Genomic DNA, 20,683 nt, shown 5'->3' on the forward strand with positions numbered 1-20,683 from the left:
GCAGAGGCAGACTAATCCACTAAGGAGTCTTTAACAGGAAATGGATAAGAGGTGTGCACACTGGATTTAAGGGTCCCCGGTGGACTCAAGCAGCCTGGAACAGCCACTTTCCTGAACAGAAACAGCTGCCGTGCGGACTGGCTGCAGGCCTCACAAATCGCAGCGAACGGCAGCACACAACAGCGTATTGTTCTGGGACATGAACGCATCAGCCATGACTCAAACAGCACGCAGTGCAGTTAAGTTCTGGAAGCAGAACAGATTGCGTCCAGCTGAAGTCGCTTCAAACTATTTATCTGACTGGCTGTACGCGAGTGTTGTGTATACCCTAATGAACAGACTAGCATAAACTAGCATAGATGGTCACCATCATGTTGTGTTTTTAAAACTAGTTTTCAACACCATGCATAACCAGCAGCCCGTCCTTTGTCAAACAGCTTCAGCAGATAAGATATTTGCCCAGGAGTGTCTTTGTGTGTTTATTAGTATATATATATATATATTAATCGCAATGAAAAACAGTTTATATATTTTTTTATACTGTAATAATTTCACAGCTCCAAATGAATGTAGAAACAACTTAAACATATAACAATCTTTACTTAAACCCATTGGAATAAATGTCATATTTACCTGTGGCCTTCTGTCTAACAGGTAGGGAATATACAGAAATTGAATAAAGTTATCAAAAAGTCTGCACTGCATAAATAATAAATGAAAGCTACAATTCTTTCTTTGTTACCTTTGCTCTTTGATTTACATTAATGATAGACAAGTGGATCTGATGCACTACCATGCGCATCTCATTTCCTCATAAATCATCTAATCTTATTTTTAGCATAATTCTGTTTTTGTTAGTTCAAGCGCGAAAAAGAACTGTATTCTGGCGCTCTGTGTGCGTGATACTGGTTTGCGTCTTTCTGTGCGTTGTATGTCACGCATTCACAGCGCATTCTCTTTTGTCTTGTGGAGCTTGAATGGTTTGAAAGCATTTGCATGAATTTGAGCATGTTCATATCATGTAATGTTGGCCCAAAGATGACAGCAAAAATGGTTGCTGTGTTAATTGCGTTAATGTGTTAAACTGAAAAAATGTATCATGCATTAACGTGGTAATTTTGAGACACTTTTTTTTTTTTTTTTTTAAAGAACTCATTCTGTATGATTTCTAAGCTTTTGTACCCATGGGGACCTCAAATTTAGGTCCCCACAGTGACACGAGCCCCCATGAGTCTGTGTGCATTCAGGTTAAAGTCCCCACCAAGCTAGAAAAACATGTACGCACGCACGCACGCACGCACACACACACACACACACACACACACACACTGGGCACGGAAAGTATTCAGACCCCCTTACATTTTTCACCCTTTTCAATGTTATATTGCATATTGTTGTTATATTTGCTAAATGTATTATTATTTTTTCTCATTAATGTACACACAGCCACCCCAAAATTGAATATCACAAGTGTTGCTTTCGTCAACGAAAAGTATGACTAAATATCGTCGTCCACGACCCTTTATCACATGACGTAAACGAGACGAGATGCAACGTTAATGCGGTTTATGTGATGATGACGAATGAAATCTTTGGGATATAGGTCAATTTTTTGTTGACAAAAAGAAACGAAATGTTATAAAATTATTTAGTTGTGTTATTATTAAAAGTTTGCAGTATTTCTGTGCGTCTCATTTAGGGCCTCAACGCACGCAGCGACTCCAACGCAGGAGACGTCACCCTCTTCAAACCCCACTCGCGGCATTATTTGGAAGATGTAGCTGCGGTGAGTTATTGTCACGACAACAAACAAGTTGAGGTTTGTAAGCCCTGGGGTCGTAAGGTGTTTTCATCATTGACAGGGGCTAGTCAGAGATTTTATTGTCTTAATCCAGAATATACGTGTTTTTCTTACACCACCCATGTAAAAATCCCTGGCTGAATTACCTTCTGTTTGACAAAAACCAAGGTGCTGTTTGAAACCACATCTCTGAGTTTTTAATAATATATCACTTCAGAATTCGCTGTTTAAGTTGCATCCTTTTTGCCCACTGTAGAGCACCGTACATGCTTCGCTGTCATCTGGATGCTTTGCTGTCATTCGGATGCATTTTAAAGATATAACGTTAACGTTAGACTTTACAAGAGCAAGATATTTCATCACTACTCAAAAAAAAAGCACGTAAACATTTGTAATGTGCAATTATAAAGGCAGCAATTATATAGGCCTATGTTAAAATAAGCCAGCATTATGTTTATCTCATAAGCGAATAAGAGTCTGTATTTACTTATTTTCACTCAGTTTCTTGCGGAATAAAAATTACCTTCATTTGAGGTAAAATGCAAGACAGACAGTCATTTTAACTATAATGTGGGTCTAATTTAAATAATTAAACAGATGTGATATGTGACCATGTGATATTTCAGGTTCTCTTTTTTAATAAATCGCCAAAAAGGTCAACAATTATTTGTTTTTCTGTCAATATTGGGTGCTGTGTGTTCATTAATGAGAAAAAAAAAGGTTTTAGAGGATTAAAGATCATTTTAGAAAATGGCTGCAATATAACAAAGAGTGAACAATTTAAGGGGCCTGAATACTTTCCGTACAGACAGGCCAAAACAATCTGATGCTGTCAAAATAGATAAGCTTAGACTGTAGTCTTAGTTTAAATGCAAACACATCTGCCACTTGTTTTATATAATGTGCTTCTTTGTCCTTCATTTTATTTCAAATGTTTAACTTGATCTTCTTATAAACAATGCTTACTTTTAAACATATACAATAGCTGCTTTTCATCTGTCAGACCAAACCGTTCTCATTGCTTAATTGTTCCATTTTTGTCTGTCTGTCCATATGTCTGTATGTTTCAGTCTTTTTTGACCTAATAAATTCAGCCTTGGAGAGTTTATAAGACTTCACTGAAAAACATTTGAATATCTTAACGGCACCACATTTTTGAATAGTAGTGTAAAAAATATACAATGTAAGTACGTATTTATAACATTTATTTTTCCTTTCCTGAATAAAAATAAAAATAAAATAGTAATGTAGAAAGAAGTAAATGTGTATGGTGCTTCTGAACCAGCATAAAACAGACTGGACCATCATGGAGATAAATTTTTCAGCAGAGTATCTTGTATTATCCTAAAATATTCTCTAGTCATCCACTCTGTTTGCAGTTCTCCTAAAACTATTTCCTGTGAGATTATATGTTGAGGGTCCTCTGCTACTCGCCTCATTTTCTTTTTCTCCTAAAGGACTCACTGAGCACTGCCATTAAGCATAGGTGTCTGTTTTAAAAATGAATCCATCTCCTTCTGCTGAGACTTGTTACCTCAATAATTCAGAGCCTGAGAGAGGTGCATTATGGGCCTGATGTAGATGTGACATGAGTAGGCCCGAGACAGTGACGATAATTGATATGATAATGGGGCTTGAGGAACAGGAACAACAGCAACAAATAATAATTAAAGTATGAATAAATGATGGAGGTAAAACTGTTGGTGCAGAGGAGTAACAGCACACACAGATGGGACGGGATGTGTCGACGTCTCTCAGCACGTGTTCTGGGACTCTGGTGGTGTGTGTGTGTGTGTGTGTGTGTAAATGTGAGACTTGGATGGATGACATACATTGGTGCCTCAACATGTGAGCATTTATGATACGTTTTTATGTTTCACAGCCCTGAAACGTAAACCAGGCTGTGATTTGTACGGTACGTGTTATATTAGGGCTGCTTTTACTGCTAATAATATATCAGACTTCTTTTCCTGTCACTGTTCGATGGAAAGCTGTCTTATGTTGCACAATGTAACCAGTTTTCTAGGTTTCAAGGAAAAGTTTAAGAAAATTGTCTTAAGTTTGGGTAACTTTACATTAATTGTGATTTTTTAATATGTAAACTAACATTAACTTACAATGAGTAATACATTTGTTACATTATTTATTCACTTTGTTTATGTTAGTTCATAAAAATACAATTCATTTTTAGTTCAGACCCATTCAATTAAATTAACAGATACAGACTTTTTTTTGTAAATGTTGGAATTAGCATTAGCATAGAAGCGTATTTTCATTGTTAGTTCATGTTAACTAATATAGTTAACCGATTCTAACAAATAGAACCTTATTGTAAAGTGTTTGTTTACCAAAATTCGTTTTTATTATCTTGGCCCAATTTTAAGTCTTGGCTGGACCTGTGACCTTTTTAAAGGCGAACACTAGAAGCAGAAGCAGTGTCTAAAAATATTCTGTTCCAGGTTTCCACCTACTATGACTTCACAGGAGTAGGGGCAAGCCCCGCCCGTTACTGGTGACGATCTAGTCTGCCATAGTCTTCTAATTTCTGCGCCACATAAACATAACGGATGTTCTATTTTTGGATGTACCAATGAACATAAGTGTCTGTATAGACTCTCAGCATCGGAGACACTAAGGACACAGTGGATGAATTTCATTTATGAAGGAAATATGCAGAAGAAATGAGGCGAAGTTTTATGATTTCACAAATTATTTTACACTGGACTGCATCGCAAATGAGGGTCAGTTCGGTTAGTTTTACAATCTTTTTATGAACTTTTTGAAGCACCAAAGTAGTAGTTGCATGGACTGTCAATGGAAGGCAAGAAAATCTCTCAGATTTCAATTAAAATGTCTTCATTTGTGTTTTGAAGATAAACGGACGTCTTCAGGTGTAGAGTGTCATGCAAGTGATTGATGACAACTTTTTCATTTTTTTGTGAACTTAACCCTTTGATTTTTGCCAGAATACATAGCTACTTTTGAGTCGTAATCAATAGTGAAACTTGCTTTTTGGCTACATAATGGTGTAGTTATAGCATCTACCAGCAGGGGCTAACTGTCAAAACATACTAGCTAAACGTAGATTTAAAAAAAAAAAATCCCAAAATGATTTTGTATTTTCTTTTTCCTTTTAAGATCTAAGATTTCAAGAACTAAAGCTTGTCAGGTCAAAAATATGATAAAAGTAGAATAACAAAGTATTTAAAGGCTCTATATTGCATGTGCTTTAGCATGTAAAAACCCTTTTAACTGAACTAATGTAGCATTCAGCCTCAACCTCTCTCTCCCTCCCTCTCTTCATTGCATAGACAGATGCATGAGATAGTGAGAGAGAGGGAGTTTAAAAAAAAAGTTGAGATCTGCATAAAAACTGTTCAAGTGCGTAAAGCAGCCCCATCTGGAAGGCATCGAACAGGAATGAAGTTGTACAAAACCATTCCATTGATAATAAAGCTAATTTTTATGGCTCTGACAAGTATGTAATTATGTTCAGTGGCGCTTTTCAGATTTTATCACAGTCAATAAAGCGCGGTGGTAATTTCATTCCCATTTGACATATTTACATGGCAACATTTGACTGGGAGAATTAGTAACCACGAAAGGCTTGATAGATATGTTTTAATGATCTGTGACCTCTCATCTGTTTCCTGCCTGTCCCCGGGGAAAGCAACTTCCTGTTTGACCTCTGTCCACATGTCGTCCCCTGCAAACAGCAGCTGGGTGCAGGTAAATCACGTGCCGTCCCCCTCCTCCTCGAAGAGAATCATGTGTTTTGTGTGCTAAGTAGGATTTGGGGTAATACAATGATTTAGGACTGCCATATAAAGTTTAACTACTTCAGGAACATCTGAGATTACTTTCAGCATCAGCACAGATGTGTCCACAGAATATCCTTGGTGTAGTCTTGCAGAGTTAAGACTGAAGGCTGTTCATTGTGGTTAGCTTTTGCACAATTAGCAAAACAGTTGGATCCTAACCAGTTGCACAATATGTTTGACCCCTATTTTTCCCTTGATCTTTTCAGGCTTTTGCGAACTGGTGTCCAGAAGGAATGGGGAATGTATTTTTTACAACTATGATTATTACTGTATTTTCTTATATATGGTAATTGTTTTGAAAATAAATCTTAATGATTATTTTATCTGTAAATTTAAAAAAAAGTTACTTTATAGTTCCAAAAATATATATTTAAAAAAATAATAATAATATTATTATGGTTTCTTTCTGCCTTTCTGGGATGACTCAAGAGATTAATTTAAATTTTATATCAATTTTATTCTGTTCACAGAAATGACAGAATTGATAGTTTGTAAGAAACAGTAAGAAACAGATATAATAAAAACAAAATCTGTATTTGACATTAGTTTAAATTGTTAATTCACCCAAATTTTTAATTCTGTCATTAATTACTCACCCTAATGTCGTTCGACACTCATAAGACCTCCGTTCATCTTCGGAACACAAATGAAGATATTTGTGTTGAAATCCGATGGCTCAGAAAGGCCTTCATTGACACCAATGTCATTTCCTTTCTCAAGACCCATAAAAGGCACTAAAGACGTTGTTAAAAAGCTCATCTCACTACAGTGGCTCTACAATAATTTTATGAAAAGACGAGAAAAATCAAAATGGTGACTTTATTCAACATGTTCTTATCTTCCATCTGGACCTCTGACGTGAACTCATGAAGCACCACGATGCATGTGCAAGAATTAAAAAACAACCATATACTTTTTAAGAGTCCTCAAAAATTCTGTGTTGGATATTTTCTGGTAATCAAATGAAGACATAAAACATTAATTTGAATTATCTTTTAATTTAATTAAACAAACTTTTTTTTCAAACAAAGTGCTGCACAACTGAGCTTACTGTTAATATTAAACTTTTTTTTTTTATTACTTAAGTAAAGTTTTAATAATATATTATTATTACATTAGGGTTAGTATTGTTATTGCATTGATGTATCTAAATTCTACTGTACAAACTTTTATTTTGATGGGTTGCAGTGAAGACCTTTGAGTTTCTGTGTGTTTATGATATGACGGTAGTTTTTCTCAAATGAAACGGTAAAATGCTTATGAGGTGACTCTCAGAGCTGCTCTGGAGATGAAGTTCATGCATTCCTGTCCTCGTATAAGATGGCAGAGATGAAAACGTGACGCACGCGCGATTTAGTGTGTGTGTGTGAGGTAAATTAAACCGCACGTCTATGCCTTTCATTCACCTAGAACATGTAGGATTTGTATTTAAATAGTCTTTTTTATGCTTTAGTATTAATAGACACTAGTCTATATCACCAGATGTTTTTTTTCATGTACCGAAATTTGGTGCCAATTGATTTAACGTGAATGGGTACTACTCGGTAGTACCAACGTAATTCGTTCAGCGCCCTTAAAAGTACAGAGTTTGGTACGCAACCCTATTTATAGCTAGTTTTGTGGTCCAGGGTCACATATATGAAGACACATTACTTGTGTACATGTAATATGGTCATTTTAGATGGAAAGGAGGTAGATCTCTGTAATTGTGTTCATAACTAAAGTATTACTGATTAAAGGGGTGCTTGAGTCTTACTGATGGGCCCGTGAGGGTACATAAGCCAAGAAAAAGGTTGGGAAATGCTGTTTTAGAGTGTTTGAAGCACAGGACAATCAGTGTCGGCCCATCTCAGTTAGCATATCCCAGCGGCCATCTTGCCTGCTACCTCTCTGCAGTGCAACATTAGCACTAGTTCATTGACCCCCACCTGGGGGGCCACCACAGGAGTTGATAGCAATGTGTGTGTATGTGTGATCATCCCATAGCCCACCGCTGAGAGGCAGAATCAGGTCCATGCCGTTAAAAGACCATCAAAAGCAGCTGTAATTACGCAGGAAATTGGCAGTGAAATTGAAAAACTTTGACCGGTGTGGCACTTCCTTTTCCTGAGATCCCTCTAGTGTGACAATCGCATTTGAAACCGCTGATAAAGAAAGGGCTTGATGACAAAAATCAAGAGGAGACACGGCAAGGTGCATCGTAGCCCACGCGGATGCCGTTTTGTCCTCTGCTATCCATTATCACCTTCTAGCACTTTATAGCGTCTCAGTTCTTTGTTGATAGATCATTTCGGGATATTTAGCAAATTGCCACATTTACAACTTTCAAATTCAATTTCCGAATGGCTAGCTGGAAAATAGATTTAAATGGGCATCATCTAGCATGATATGGTGGTCCGGGATTCATCTGGCTGCACAATGGAGCGCGCGCACACACACTCACACGTGTGTGTGTGTGTGCACTCAGAATTAAAAAGCCAGCCGATGTCAATGTTTACACCCGCTAACATTTTTCTGATCTTGGGGTGGTCCACTCAGGCATAGTTTATGAGCATTACGCCTGTCAGAGGGACACTCGCAGTGGCTAAGTAATGCAGCATGTCAATAATAATGAAGCAATGACATCCTCAGGAATGACCACGGACAAACACGCACGCAGCCATTGTTCTAATGATCCGACGTCCATCTCCATAATCAGACTGAAGCCCCTCACTGTGTGCCCAGACGCTTGCTGTGATGCTTTTGCAGCTGACTGATTGATTGAATATGAAGTAATGAGGGTTTCTCGGCCCTCTCCTGTTCATCTAAAATTCCACATTGGAAATCAAATGGAAATTTTATGCAATGAGATGGATTAATGGAATTCGCCACGCATTTTTAAGTCTTAATGTACAGCAATAATCCCCATAGGTTGTCGTAGGGAGATGGAAAGTTGGAGCTGTTTATGGGCCATTTCGGTGCATTACTGTCAGCTTGATGGACGTCACACAATATTTTTGCTCCAGTACAATTGAGCTTAAGTTTAGAGCGAGGTCCGGCAGGTCCTGGAGCACAGACAGATCAATCCCTCGCTGAAACGTTGGATTACTAATATCAGACACATTTATCTGCGCTGCGTCTTCAGAACGCGCCTGCCTCAAGCCTTAAAACCTGTTCGGCCCATTCAGATGCCAAACGTTAGTATTTTAGTGTTAAACGAATGGATCTGATTGTTTTTATTGGGAATGAAGCCATATTTAACCCCCGTATAGTAGACCCAAGCATTGATATATTATATGATGTATTATTTATTATTATTTTTTCACTCTTAAACTTGACTTTAGGAAATGACTTAAGTTATTAATTTAGTTTAGGGTAAATATAACCCTACAAAATAGGGTAAAAGGTGAAAAAACCTTAATGGTTGCAAAATTGCACCTATTTTTTGACACAGTAATTCAAGTTTTGAATTCACATTTTAGTTCGTTATGAAATGTTTAGAAATTCCACTATTTGACCATGTACTCATCAAAGCATATTTTAAATAATGCAGTACTATTAATATAATTTTAATATAATATATAAAATAATATAATATAATATACATATTTAAATTTTCATTTACAAAATATATTGTTATATCCATGACACAATGACCATGAATACACTTTTTTGTAACATTCTTCGAACAGGCTCCATTGTGTGAGAACAATAAAAGAATTAATGTCCATTAATGTGCATTTTTGCTTTTGAGTTAAAAAAAAAACAAACATTTAAAATGATAAACAAAATATTAGCGCCTTTTCCTATTACTAGACATAGAACAAAATAAAGAAAATATTTGATGTCATATACAAAATAAAATGTTTTCCCCCCCATCAAAATGTTGTTGTGATAAATTTTGGAGTGTCAGCTACTGTTATGTGTATTTACTGAACACTGGGTATTATTTAATTGCTTTGCAGTTCTGCTTCACTGGGTCTCTGAGCTCACGTTAGATGTAAATTTGTGTTTATTTGAATACACTTCAATGGCCATGCCACTTCCTGTGCCGCTTTTCATACCAAGGCGGGCGGCATTTTAATTTTAAAATCATTAAGATTATTATGTGATTATTGTCTTTAATTGATGTGTCAAGTGGCTGGTGAATGAATGAATAAAAATGATGTGTAAGGAAACTGTGAAAACAGCAATGGTCTCATCCAATCAACTGGCCTGAACGCCTGGGTCAAAGAGGCTTTTGTTTCTCCACTGATGGTAAATGATATATACAGATCGTGGCAAATAAAATAGCATATTTGAAGCCCAATTAACATTTTGTTAGCCCAAGGCTGTGTGGGGCCCCAGCTGGTTGGGCTACATCCATGTGGGGAAATTTTACATGGGCACCAGACAGCCTGATCATGTGACCGGCATTCTCATTAATCTGCTTGCATTCATTTTAATCTCATTTAAACGGACCAATCAGCAATTAAATCAGCTGAGCCAGAATAATATTGTTTTGATTGTACAAACAAGGGGTTTCCTGTGACCAGAAATGCTCTTGTCAATCTTAAGATATTCAGAAACCTAGTGATATTTATGTTATTGACACTTGCGGAAAAGTGTTTCCCCTGCACTTTTTGCTGAAGTGACTTTTTAATTTATTACAGTGTCTCCTTTTTCTTTTTCTCTCTCCCATCTTATTCCTCCTCATTTTCTTTCATTCCTTTGATATTTTGTGCAGGCTTATGGTACTTGTGTTTAAATATGCATGAATTTTGCATGGATAATTAACAGCTTTTCTTCATTGAATGTTTATGAACTGTGTACCCATACTGTGTAATTTCAAACTAGTTGCTAAAGTCGACTCATTTAGAACCATTTACTCAGGGGCGAATGGACATTTTAGTTAAGTTCTGGGAAAAGAATATTCAAGGAGTCATTTTATCCCTTTTTAAAAAAGTTCGGTAAAAACAAAAAACGTTTGTTTAGAATGTTTTAATCACCGGCTTAGTGACAGAGCCCACTGCTGACCTTGTTGTGACATGCTGAGGCAGAGAGAAATGCAAATGGCCTCCTTGTGTCTTCCTCTCCTCACTTCACTGATTTTTCAAACTCAGAAACACACTTTTTCAACTCTAATTAGCGGCTGCAATTCCATCCAAACAAAGAAAAGAGGAAAGCAAATTCAAAAGCGTTTCAAATGTAATTTTTGTTTCTTTTTCTGTCATCAGTTTAAAAGACAGTAACTAATCTTAACTGCATGCTTAAAGACCAGTCATGGCTTGGGAACTTAGCTAAACCAATTAATATTTTTAGTGCCTTCACCCTGATATGCAACTGACATGCAACGACTTTTACATTCTCGGTTTATAGAAATGACAATTATGTTATTTACGGAGTGAAACACTTACATGTCAATGCTCATCGCAAGGACTGGAGACTCGTAAAGTTGTTATTGCAAACAGTTTTTAAATCTAAATGAGGTCTTTCCATAGACATCTCTTGTTTTTATTTGATCTTAATTATAAATAGGTACTTTTTTTGGTGTACAGATCACAGATACTGATCTATTTGAAGCCTTCTTTTTTATCATGTATAATTATTTATAGGGATGCTCCAATTTTAGACATTATTTCAGGGCCTGAATTTCATTTTGGAAAAAATCCTTAAGCTCAAGCCTGATTTCAAATATTTCAAAAATGAATTCACAAAAACTACTGCTTTCAAAATTAACGTGTAAAATATTTAACGCAATGAATGCAGCATGTTTTTTTTCTGTCATCCTTTGGCTGCGCTGCAGTACATGATCACCTTTTAAATTCATTCAAGTGCTATTAAACCATTCAAGTGTGACAAGACTCAAATCTTTACTAGCACAATGCAGCGCTCCCCTGTTCTACATCAGAATGGCAGCTCTGTACTGGCCACTGATTGGCCAGCTCCATGGCATGCGTTGAACCTGGAATTAGAACCTGGAAGCGCTGCACTGTGTTGACTATGTGAACAGTGTTGGAGACTGACATGGAAGAGAAGAAATTGTTGATTCAAGTCATTATCTTTTTATTCCACAAAAGTATTCTTGTGGCTTCATAAAATTAAGGTTGAACCACTGGAGTCACATGGACTATTTTAACAATGTCTTTACTACATATCTGGGCCTTGAAAGTGGCAATAACGTTGCAGTCTATGTGGGGTCATAAAGCTCTCGGATTTCATAAAAAATATCATAATTTGTGTTCTGAAGATGTTGCTGGTTTGGAACGGCATGGTATGAATGTGAGTAATTAATGACAGAATTAAATTAAAAAAAAAAAAAAAAAAAAAATATATATATATATATATATATATATATATATATATATGCGATTAATCTTGATTTCAGAAAAAAAAAATCGATCACAGTGTGTAGTGTGACATCACAACAAAAAAGACAAGTAAAATGTTAGTAATAAAATAACAACAAATAAATCATTTACAAGGAGTAGCACATATAAATAAAATAGAATAAAGATACACATGGAATATATAGTGCTTCAATTGGATTTGGAGGCCAGGGCAACACCTTGAACTCTTTATCATGCTTCTCAAACCATTCCTGATCCGTGTGTTCAGTGTGGCAGGGTGCATTATCCTGCTGAAAGAGACCACTTTCACTAGGGAACGGCATTGTTGCAGGCGAAGCGCACCCAGAAAAAAACTCTCCGAAACTTGTGAGAAACCGGAAGGAGTATTTTTAAAACAGAAATACTCCATCAAACGTCCAACTTATTTTTTGAAATTTTGTCTATGTTTAGGATGGGAATCCAAGTCTTTAACAGTGTAAAAAGCTCAGTATGCATGAAACAGCATTTCACCCCCCCTTTAATGAAGTTCCAGCTCACGTGGGGAAGACATATTCACTTCATTTCACTGCGGGATCGTTTGTAAACAAATCTCCAGTCGATGCTAGATATGAATCCGACAGGAATGGTGCAACACACACACATGTGAATAAAACGTGTTTTGATATGTGATAGTATTGCATTGCTATAGATCGTTTTGCTTATGTGTACGTGTCTAACAGAAACATACCTTTAGTAAGCTGGACTCAGACACGTATGGGCCAGGGTTCACAAAGGCCGGCAGGCCGATGAATCTCATAATATTCGGTTCTTGTTCGAACGTGTATGTGTGTGCGCACGGTTCGCGCTTATATCGTCCGATCTTGCGGGCTATGTGTAATATAAAAATAATAGTCCAATCAATAGCAGGTCGAAGAGAAATAAAAAATTGTGTTTGTTTGATAAAGACGTTTACAAACCCTGTGATCGAGATAATCATTCTGGTTGCCGATTCTTCCACATTCTCTCCTCTCTCATGTCACTGAACTGACAGCGGAGCTGAAGTGTCACATGCCTGTCCTGTCTTGTGTGCACATGTGGGTTTTGTTATGTTGAGCATGTGCTCGTGTCATTGTTAGATCCCTCCCCCTTGTTATCTGATTAGTGTTATTATCCTGTGTTCCCTGAGTCCCTTTTGATTTCTTCTCTTTATCAGCTCCTTGTGTTTGTCAGTCTTGGTCCGATCGTTGTATGTCTTTTCTACGGCTCCCTGTGTTGGCATGTCTTCAGTTTATGTATTTTGCCCCTTATGGGTTTTGTTTTGTGTTTATGTTTTATTTTGTCATAATCAATTATAATTCTTGTGCACATGAGTCTTCACCTCAGTTTTCTTTAGTTATAACGTGACATGAAGCTCATTTAATATGCAAATCTTCTCAAATCCTAGTCGTGGGCATTTGCTTCCTGGTCTCTAGTGTGGCACCCCCATCAGAACCCAGCGTTTTGGAGAGAGCCTCAAAACCAGTGTAGAAAACAGTCTATTACTTATTAGTTATGATGTTTTTGAATGTAAAAACCACACAACGTCATTAGTTGACCTCAGACAACAGTATAAAAAAATAAAAAAGCCAGTTCATGACACCTTTAATTCTGCATTTTCTCACTCTCGTGTTGTTCTGGTCTGTTACGCAATCATCTGAATGTCCGTGTTTACTACAGTATGAGCGTCGTTGTAGATCTGTTCATCATAAGCCATCATGTCACTTCAAAAGACTTGGGTTTGGATTAGACATCGCGAATCATAATGTTTCCACCAATGATACATTTTGGCACATTTTTATATCGCCATACATCGTTTTACGATATATCGTTACACCCCTAGTGATTTTTGATACTGTAAAAAAGACGTGTCAACAAGTTTGTTTATTAATTTATTGCTCAATGTTTGCTTTATATATATTATTTATATGCATATAATGCAGTGTATATGTGTTTTGAGGACAGCTTCCCAAATTTTTTACCCGATTATTAGGTAAAAAGGATCAATTTATTTTTATATTTATATATATTTTTTTTAAATACTACTTTTGTCTGTGAATGGACGATGTCATTATTATGGCACTGATTTTATTTCACGTAGTCAGCGAGCACTCAGCTGCTCGTAAAATTCAGCCAGTGATTGTGCGTTTTGCTTCAGTTAATCACAATAGTGTCGCACTGGATATTTTTCTTCTCCCCACTGTGTTTGTGTGTCCTTCAGGAACAGAGTTATTTTGGATATGGTTCCCTTAATTCTTATGGGATAAACTTGCTTCAATTACGTCTCCCAGCTCTCAAAGCCATTATCATTCTCCGATTTTAAGCAGGCCTGAGGGAGCACCTGTTTATAAGGCAGTCGCGTCAAGGGAGCCTGTTAACTTTAACAATGAGCCTAGTAACTACTGAACCTTAATGAAGACACAAGTTTGCTCCCTCTAACTGATAGTTAATGGAAACACATGGATTCAAATGATAATCTTTGGGCCGGAGGGCGGAACACTGTTAAACTAGTTTGGATTGAGATTGGCAAAACTTTTTATGACAAGGTTAAATGACAGACGCTGAAAGAATGTTGGGGGAATTTTTGTAAGTCAGCCTTTTGAAAGGCATCATGATGTCCAATAAATGTGTTGAATATTGGAACCTTAGCAGCTACAGTATTTTCCAGACCGTGCTAAATTATTTCCAGAATTGTTTACACATGGCAGCGTCTCAGCACAAAATTGTGGAATCGTGTTACTTGTCACACAAAGATGATGTGTAAAAATGTTTTAATGTTAAAATAATCTCTTATCCTATTTTATTATGCAATTATTATTATTAATAATAATTTATAATAAAATGTTAATATCATAACTGATAATATATAATTATAAAATATAAATGATATAGTGTCATAGAATATAAAATAATAATAATAAATAAAATAATAAAAATAATTATTGATTTTAATTATATTAAAAATAAATGTATTATAATTGTGGATGTATAATATTATTTTATTATGAATTTATTTAATTTATAGGTGGAGTATATGAATTTTAACGGCATCACCCAATGCTCACCCCTCCCTTTCGAAGCACAAAGAGAAGCTGCAGTGGCCGACACAGGACATAAATGCCATCATAGGAGAGAGCAGAGAGTGACTAGCACTCTTTAGAGAAGTTTGTCCATTTAAGGCTACTGTAGAAACATGATGCCGCAAAATGGTGTTCACTGGGTATGGAGATAGAAAAGTTAGGTAATAAAAACATAACAGTACATTATGTAAGGTCTTTATACTCAACTGAAAACATAGTTATGTATATTATATTGCATTTCTGTCAATAGATCCACATAAATACTTCACATTGAACCTTTAAGTACTTACAAAAAGTAACTCAAACGTGTCTAAAATGTTACTTTTTAAATTCCATGAAACTGTAATTATGCTTAGTGAGCAGAAGTACTACTTTTCAAAGTAACATTCTTGTCAAGGGTGTAGTTACGCTCTCATTGCACAACTTTCTGCCAGCTTGCAGACCCAAACAACAGCCTGTGATGAGCGTAGCGAAAACAAAACTAATTCTGCTTTCATCCGTTTGAACTATAGTTGGGCTGGGAAGCTTTATTGTGGCTGGCAAGGTGATAAGAGAGAGTGATCGTTTATTCTTTGGTTTCTTATGAATTGCCTCAGCTTCATTTATCATAGAGAAGGAGAATACAATACAATAGATGCCTAGGGCCAACAGTTGTGTGTTTGTTTGTGTCCTTGCGTGGTTGTCCCGAGGAGGGTTTGCATTGGTGTGTTTAGATTTGTATGTGTGTATGTGCCTGTATGTGTTATCTGCCGGTCCGTTGGGCCACTCTAATAGCAGCTATGCTTGAAGCCACCTTCATTTTTCTCTGTTCCTCTCTTCTTCTGCTATAATTGCAACCCAGAGCACGACTATGATTCAGGTCTGTAGCCTGTCTCTCAGCAGGCTAAACTACAACACTAGATCCCCTGAGACAATTCCTCCTCCTGCAAAGCACAGGTCATCCAGCATATAGCCTGGCAGAAGAACTCTTTCTCTCTGCTGTTATGTCTCTATAAAATGAGACATCTGTATATAGAGCTTCTGAAGACAATTAATATAGGCTTGCTTCCTGTAGAACGATATGTGTGTGTGTGTCATTGCATTTATAATGCATTTTATGAAGCCTTTTAGGCTTGCTAGCTTTTCATGGCCAGCAATTAACGACATCTAACACTCCAGCAATATGGCAGCTCTTAAGCGAAGTCAAAAACCACACTTGAGGCGGGCAGCGTGTTGATTCTTTGTGAGGAAGGAGAAAACAGTACAGTGAGCTAATTAAGCCCTCCTGAATGGAAACCAAGGTGATTTTGTGATCAGCCTTTAATTGCTGATGTTAGAGCCGAGCTCCTTCTTCTTTCCAGGCAGTCAAGTGGAAATGGAAGAAGGCTTGATAGAGATGTCACTGTTTGTAACGCAGTAATGAGACAAGGCAGCCCTCGCTAAGGTAACTATTATGATGTCTGTTTTGTTTCACGTTGGGCTGTGTATTGAGAAGATTTCTTTTGTTAACTTTATCTCTGGTTTCTGCCATGTGTGGTATTTTTTGTGTGATGGCAATAAATTGGTTTTGTCATTTACAGTCATCATAAATGAGCCCTTTTCCCTTTTGATGTGTGTTCTTTTTTGATTAATGATCAGTATCAAACAGAATGGAAGAATTTGCTTCCTTTTTGTAATTAAAGTCAGCTTGAGGTGGAAGTTGCGATATTCTTTCTTTAAATAAAACTTGCTGCCTTAAACTTTTAAGTACAATTAACTTGGCTGTGTGGTCCGATCAAACAGATGAGCTACTATAGCTCAAATTGCTCAAGAAGTTAATACTGGAACACATGGCACCAGAATGCACAATGGGAAGAAGGCAAACCGGTGGAGGCAGTGTGATGCTTTGGGAAATTTTCTGCTGCCATTCATGTGGATGTTAATTTGACACGTACCACCTACCTAAGCATTGTTGCAGACCATGTACACACTTTCATGGAAACGGTATTCCCTGGTTGCTGTGACTTCTTTCAGCAGGATAATGCATTCTGCCACAAAGCAAAAAAATGGTTTAGGAATGGTTTGAGGAGCACAACGAGTTTGAGGTGTTGATTTGGCCTCTAAATTCCCCAGATCTCAATCCAATCGAGCATCTGTGGGACCAGAGGCCCCTCCTTAAAGGATCTTCTGCTTGCATCTTGGTGCCAGATACCACAGCACACCTTCAGGGGTCTAGTGGAGTCCATGCTTTGGCGGGTCAGGGCTGTTTGGCAGCAAAAAGGGGACTAACACAATATTAGGAGAGTCATAATGTTATGCCTGATCGTTGTATGTTGTCATGACTTATTGATCATGTTATTTTTTCAATCAAGAAAAAAGGGCCTCTTTTGAACATTCTGTGCTGTATACATTACTTTGCAACTACTATCTCTCATTAGAGTATTAAAGGTGTCATGAGGTATCTTATGTCTACTTATGTCTAAAGTCAACTAATGATGTTTGTTTGGTTTTTACATTCAAAAACATCATAAGTAATTTACTATTTTCTACACTGGTTTTAAAACTCTCTCCAAAACGCTGGGTTTTGATGGGTGTACTGCACTGGAGACTTGGAAGTATACGCCCACGGCTAGGATTGGGTAAGATTTGCATATTTAATGAGCTTCAGCTCTCCTGTTCAGTTCAGTTCACATGATGAGGGAGGGATTGTTTTGAAAGCGGCAACCGGATTAAATGTTTTTATCAAACAAACACAATGATTTATTTCTCATCCACCTGCGATTGATTTAACTATTATTTTTGTATTACATGGTCCGCCGATTGGTCAATATAAGCGTGAACCGCGCGCACACACACATGTTCAAATGTCAAGTCAAGAAAGAGAGAGAGAGAACACCGCAGGACAAGAAAGGAATATTATGAGATTCATCGGCCTGCCGACGGGCTTCCGTTTTGGTTAGCCCGTCTGGAAAACACATAGCCTCGGGACGTTGGGCTTTGCGAGCCCTGGCCCATACATGTCTGAGTCCAGCGTGCTAAAGGTATGTTCTGTTAGACACGCAAGCAAAACGATCTGTAACAATGCAATTCTATTACATATATATATATATATATATATATATATATATATATATATATATATATATTGTTTTACATTTTACTCACATAATATAGAAGAAACAACATTGTGTTTTCATCTTGAATGTCTACAAATCCAGCTAGACCTGAGATTTGTTTACAAACGATTCTGCAGTGAGATAAAGTGAACATGTGTTCTCTATGTCAGCAGGAACTTCATTGAAAATAAAGTTTAACCACACATTCCTAATATTAGGATCCGAAGGAAGCTTATGCAGCGACTGTTCTTCCACAACCAGGAATAGCGCAATAGCTTGCTATCTTCTTCGCAGCTCCATGAGTCGGTGGGTGAGGCTACTGAATTAGACCCGCTGTAGAGGTGGTGTTTTCGTCGCGCAATGATTTAAGGATGAAACGCACGATCGTTTTCTGGGCCTGGTGTCTATAAAAGCTTTTCTTTAACTAACAAGGACGTTTTCAGCTCTAAAACATACAGGATATTTGGTAACACTTTAGTATGGGGAACACATATTCACTATTAACTAAGACTTTTGCCTCAATAAATTCCTAATTTACTGCTTATTAATAGTTAGTAAGGTAGTTTTTGTAGCATTTAAGTTTAGGTATTGGGTAGGATTAAGGGATGTAGAATAAGGTCATGGAGAATAAGGAGTTAATATGTGCTTTATAAGTGCTAATAAACAGCTAATATCCTAGTAATATGCATGCTAATATGCAACTAGTTAATAACTGAACCTTAAAATAAAGTGTTACTGGATATTTTTATATTACCATGACTTTTATAAATCAAAATCTCAAGAGAAAGTTGATTTCTCAATTCATCACCCCTTTAATAGACTGCTTAATATCTGCTGACACTTTATTATGATGTCATCTAACAGACATTCTACTGACTATATATGTTAGTTTGCAACCCTAACTCTACCAGTCTATTAATATTCTACTAGCACTCTATTGAGAGTTAGTAGATGTTACTTATAATCATTTAACAGAATGTGTTAAAGGGACCATCAAAATAAAGTGATGTCTACAACTGTTTTCAAAGTTTTTGCTCAGGCAGACAAAAGCTCATCAGAGGGATCGGAGCGATATTGTAAAGAAAAAGATTAACAGAGCAGATATTGAATTAAGCCGCATATGATTGGTGGCTGTCACAGAATCCGTGAGTCTCCTGTGGAGAGATAAATGATTTCTGATGGCCACTCTTTGCTCTTTTCCTTTGAAAGCCGCAGATCAAATGGACTGCCTCCCGTCAGTGCCTCGGCACGGAGCTCTCGGGCGAAGCAAGGCAGAGGGCTGACTGACAGGAAGACGCCTGCTCCGTTTTAATATTTCTCATCTCTTCGTGAATTAAACCTCCACCTGGGATGAAAGACTCGACTCCCAGACACTGGGAAATGGACTCGGAACACCGAAATGATAGGTGGGGAAATTATGATTGGGGGTGAGAGGAATATCATATTAATTCAGGATCTTCAATATTACTGATGGCTCAGCTTTTTTTCAGATAAAATAGTGATGACAATTGTCTTTTCATGAGTTTTTCCATCAGAGCGAGACTGAGAGAAATTATGTCTTTCAGGGTCATTCTGTGAAACAGGCGCTTTTCCAGTTTGATAAGGTGATTTTAAAAGCCATTTGAGGTACAATCTCGAACATGCTATTAGACAAATAATGTTTTTAAGTATTAAAAAATTGCATCTCAAGCTTTGTTAATGTTAATATATGCAGGGTTATAATTATGATAATTGTAAAACTATATTTAAAATAGACATACCAATAATAAAGAAATAAATGCAAATATATACAAATATTATATCTAAACACACAAGGAGGAATAAAAAAAAAAAAATTGGCATCAGCTATTCATTAATGATCATTTACCAAGTTTTTTTTTTCTTTACACACATTTGTGAGTGTGGCAAATGGCACCTGTTTTGTGGAATTACTGTTTTACCCTTTAGTCCAACAGGAAGACCAGTCAAAATCACGTTTGTCCTTCTTGCATGGTGGATTTTATGACCTCTCCAGCTCTAAGCTGAAAAATCTCGTTGCGCCCACGGCAAACACTGTCTCTGTGGCCTCAATATTCTTTTCATATTACCTTAGTTAGCAGTAGAGAAAAATTTAATATGTTTACATAAAATAAGACATTGATCAAACTGTTTTTGCACTCGCTCCAGTACACCAGCATTCATAACCAAGGGGGCAATTTTTAAATTCATTATACATTAATTATCAATGCGCAATAACGATGATGAGCCCTGGTAAATGCTTTCTTAAGCACGGCCATGTTCACCCATGCTCTAAACATTAGCAGGGCCCGTATAGCATGCTATACGCTAATTAAAAGCAGAAATGGGAGTTGTTTCAGCTGAAGCGAATGTGACATGGGCGACTGTTGTCATTGGGGACGTGTTAATAAATGAGCCAGGGCTTCAGCCACTCATGTTGTTTTACGAGACAGCACACATAAAACGCGAACACTGTAAACAGAGGCGCTAATCATCAAAAGAGCTTGTAAACACAAAACGGTTGAGAGCGGTCTGGCGATGGACCACATGCAGGGCAATAATCTTGAATGTTGCCATCATACATAGA

General features: G+C 37.0%; 1 protein-coding gene across 2 annotated transcripts in view; it reads left to right on the forward strand.

The window, feature by feature from the left end:
• Window positions 1-20,683, forward strand: part of tshz1 (teashirt zinc finger homeobox 1) — a 237,971-nt gene that overhangs the window by 34,525 nt on the left and 182,763 nt on the right. Inside the window, exon 1 of one of the 2 annotated variants that reach the window (XM_067426622.1) lies at window positions 19,465-19,505. The exons of the other annotated variant lie outside the window; for it this stretch is intronic. Within the exon in view, the coding sequence (XP_067282723.1) occupies window positions 19,480-19,505 (26 nt within the window). The 5' untranslated portion in view covers window positions 19,465-19,479. Of the gene's footprint in view, window positions 1-19,464; window positions 19,506-20,683 lie in introns of those variants that run through there. 2 annotated transcript variants of the gene reach the window in all.

The sequence above is a fragment of the Pseudorasbora parva genome, chromosome 19 (genome assembly GCF_024679245.1).
Source record: "Pseudorasbora parva isolate DD20220531a chromosome 19, ASM2467924v1, whole genome shotgun sequence".
In the NCBI taxonomy this organism is placed as follows: domain Eukaryota; kingdom Metazoa; phylum Chordata; class Actinopteri; order Cypriniformes; family Gobionidae; genus Pseudorasbora; species Pseudorasbora parva.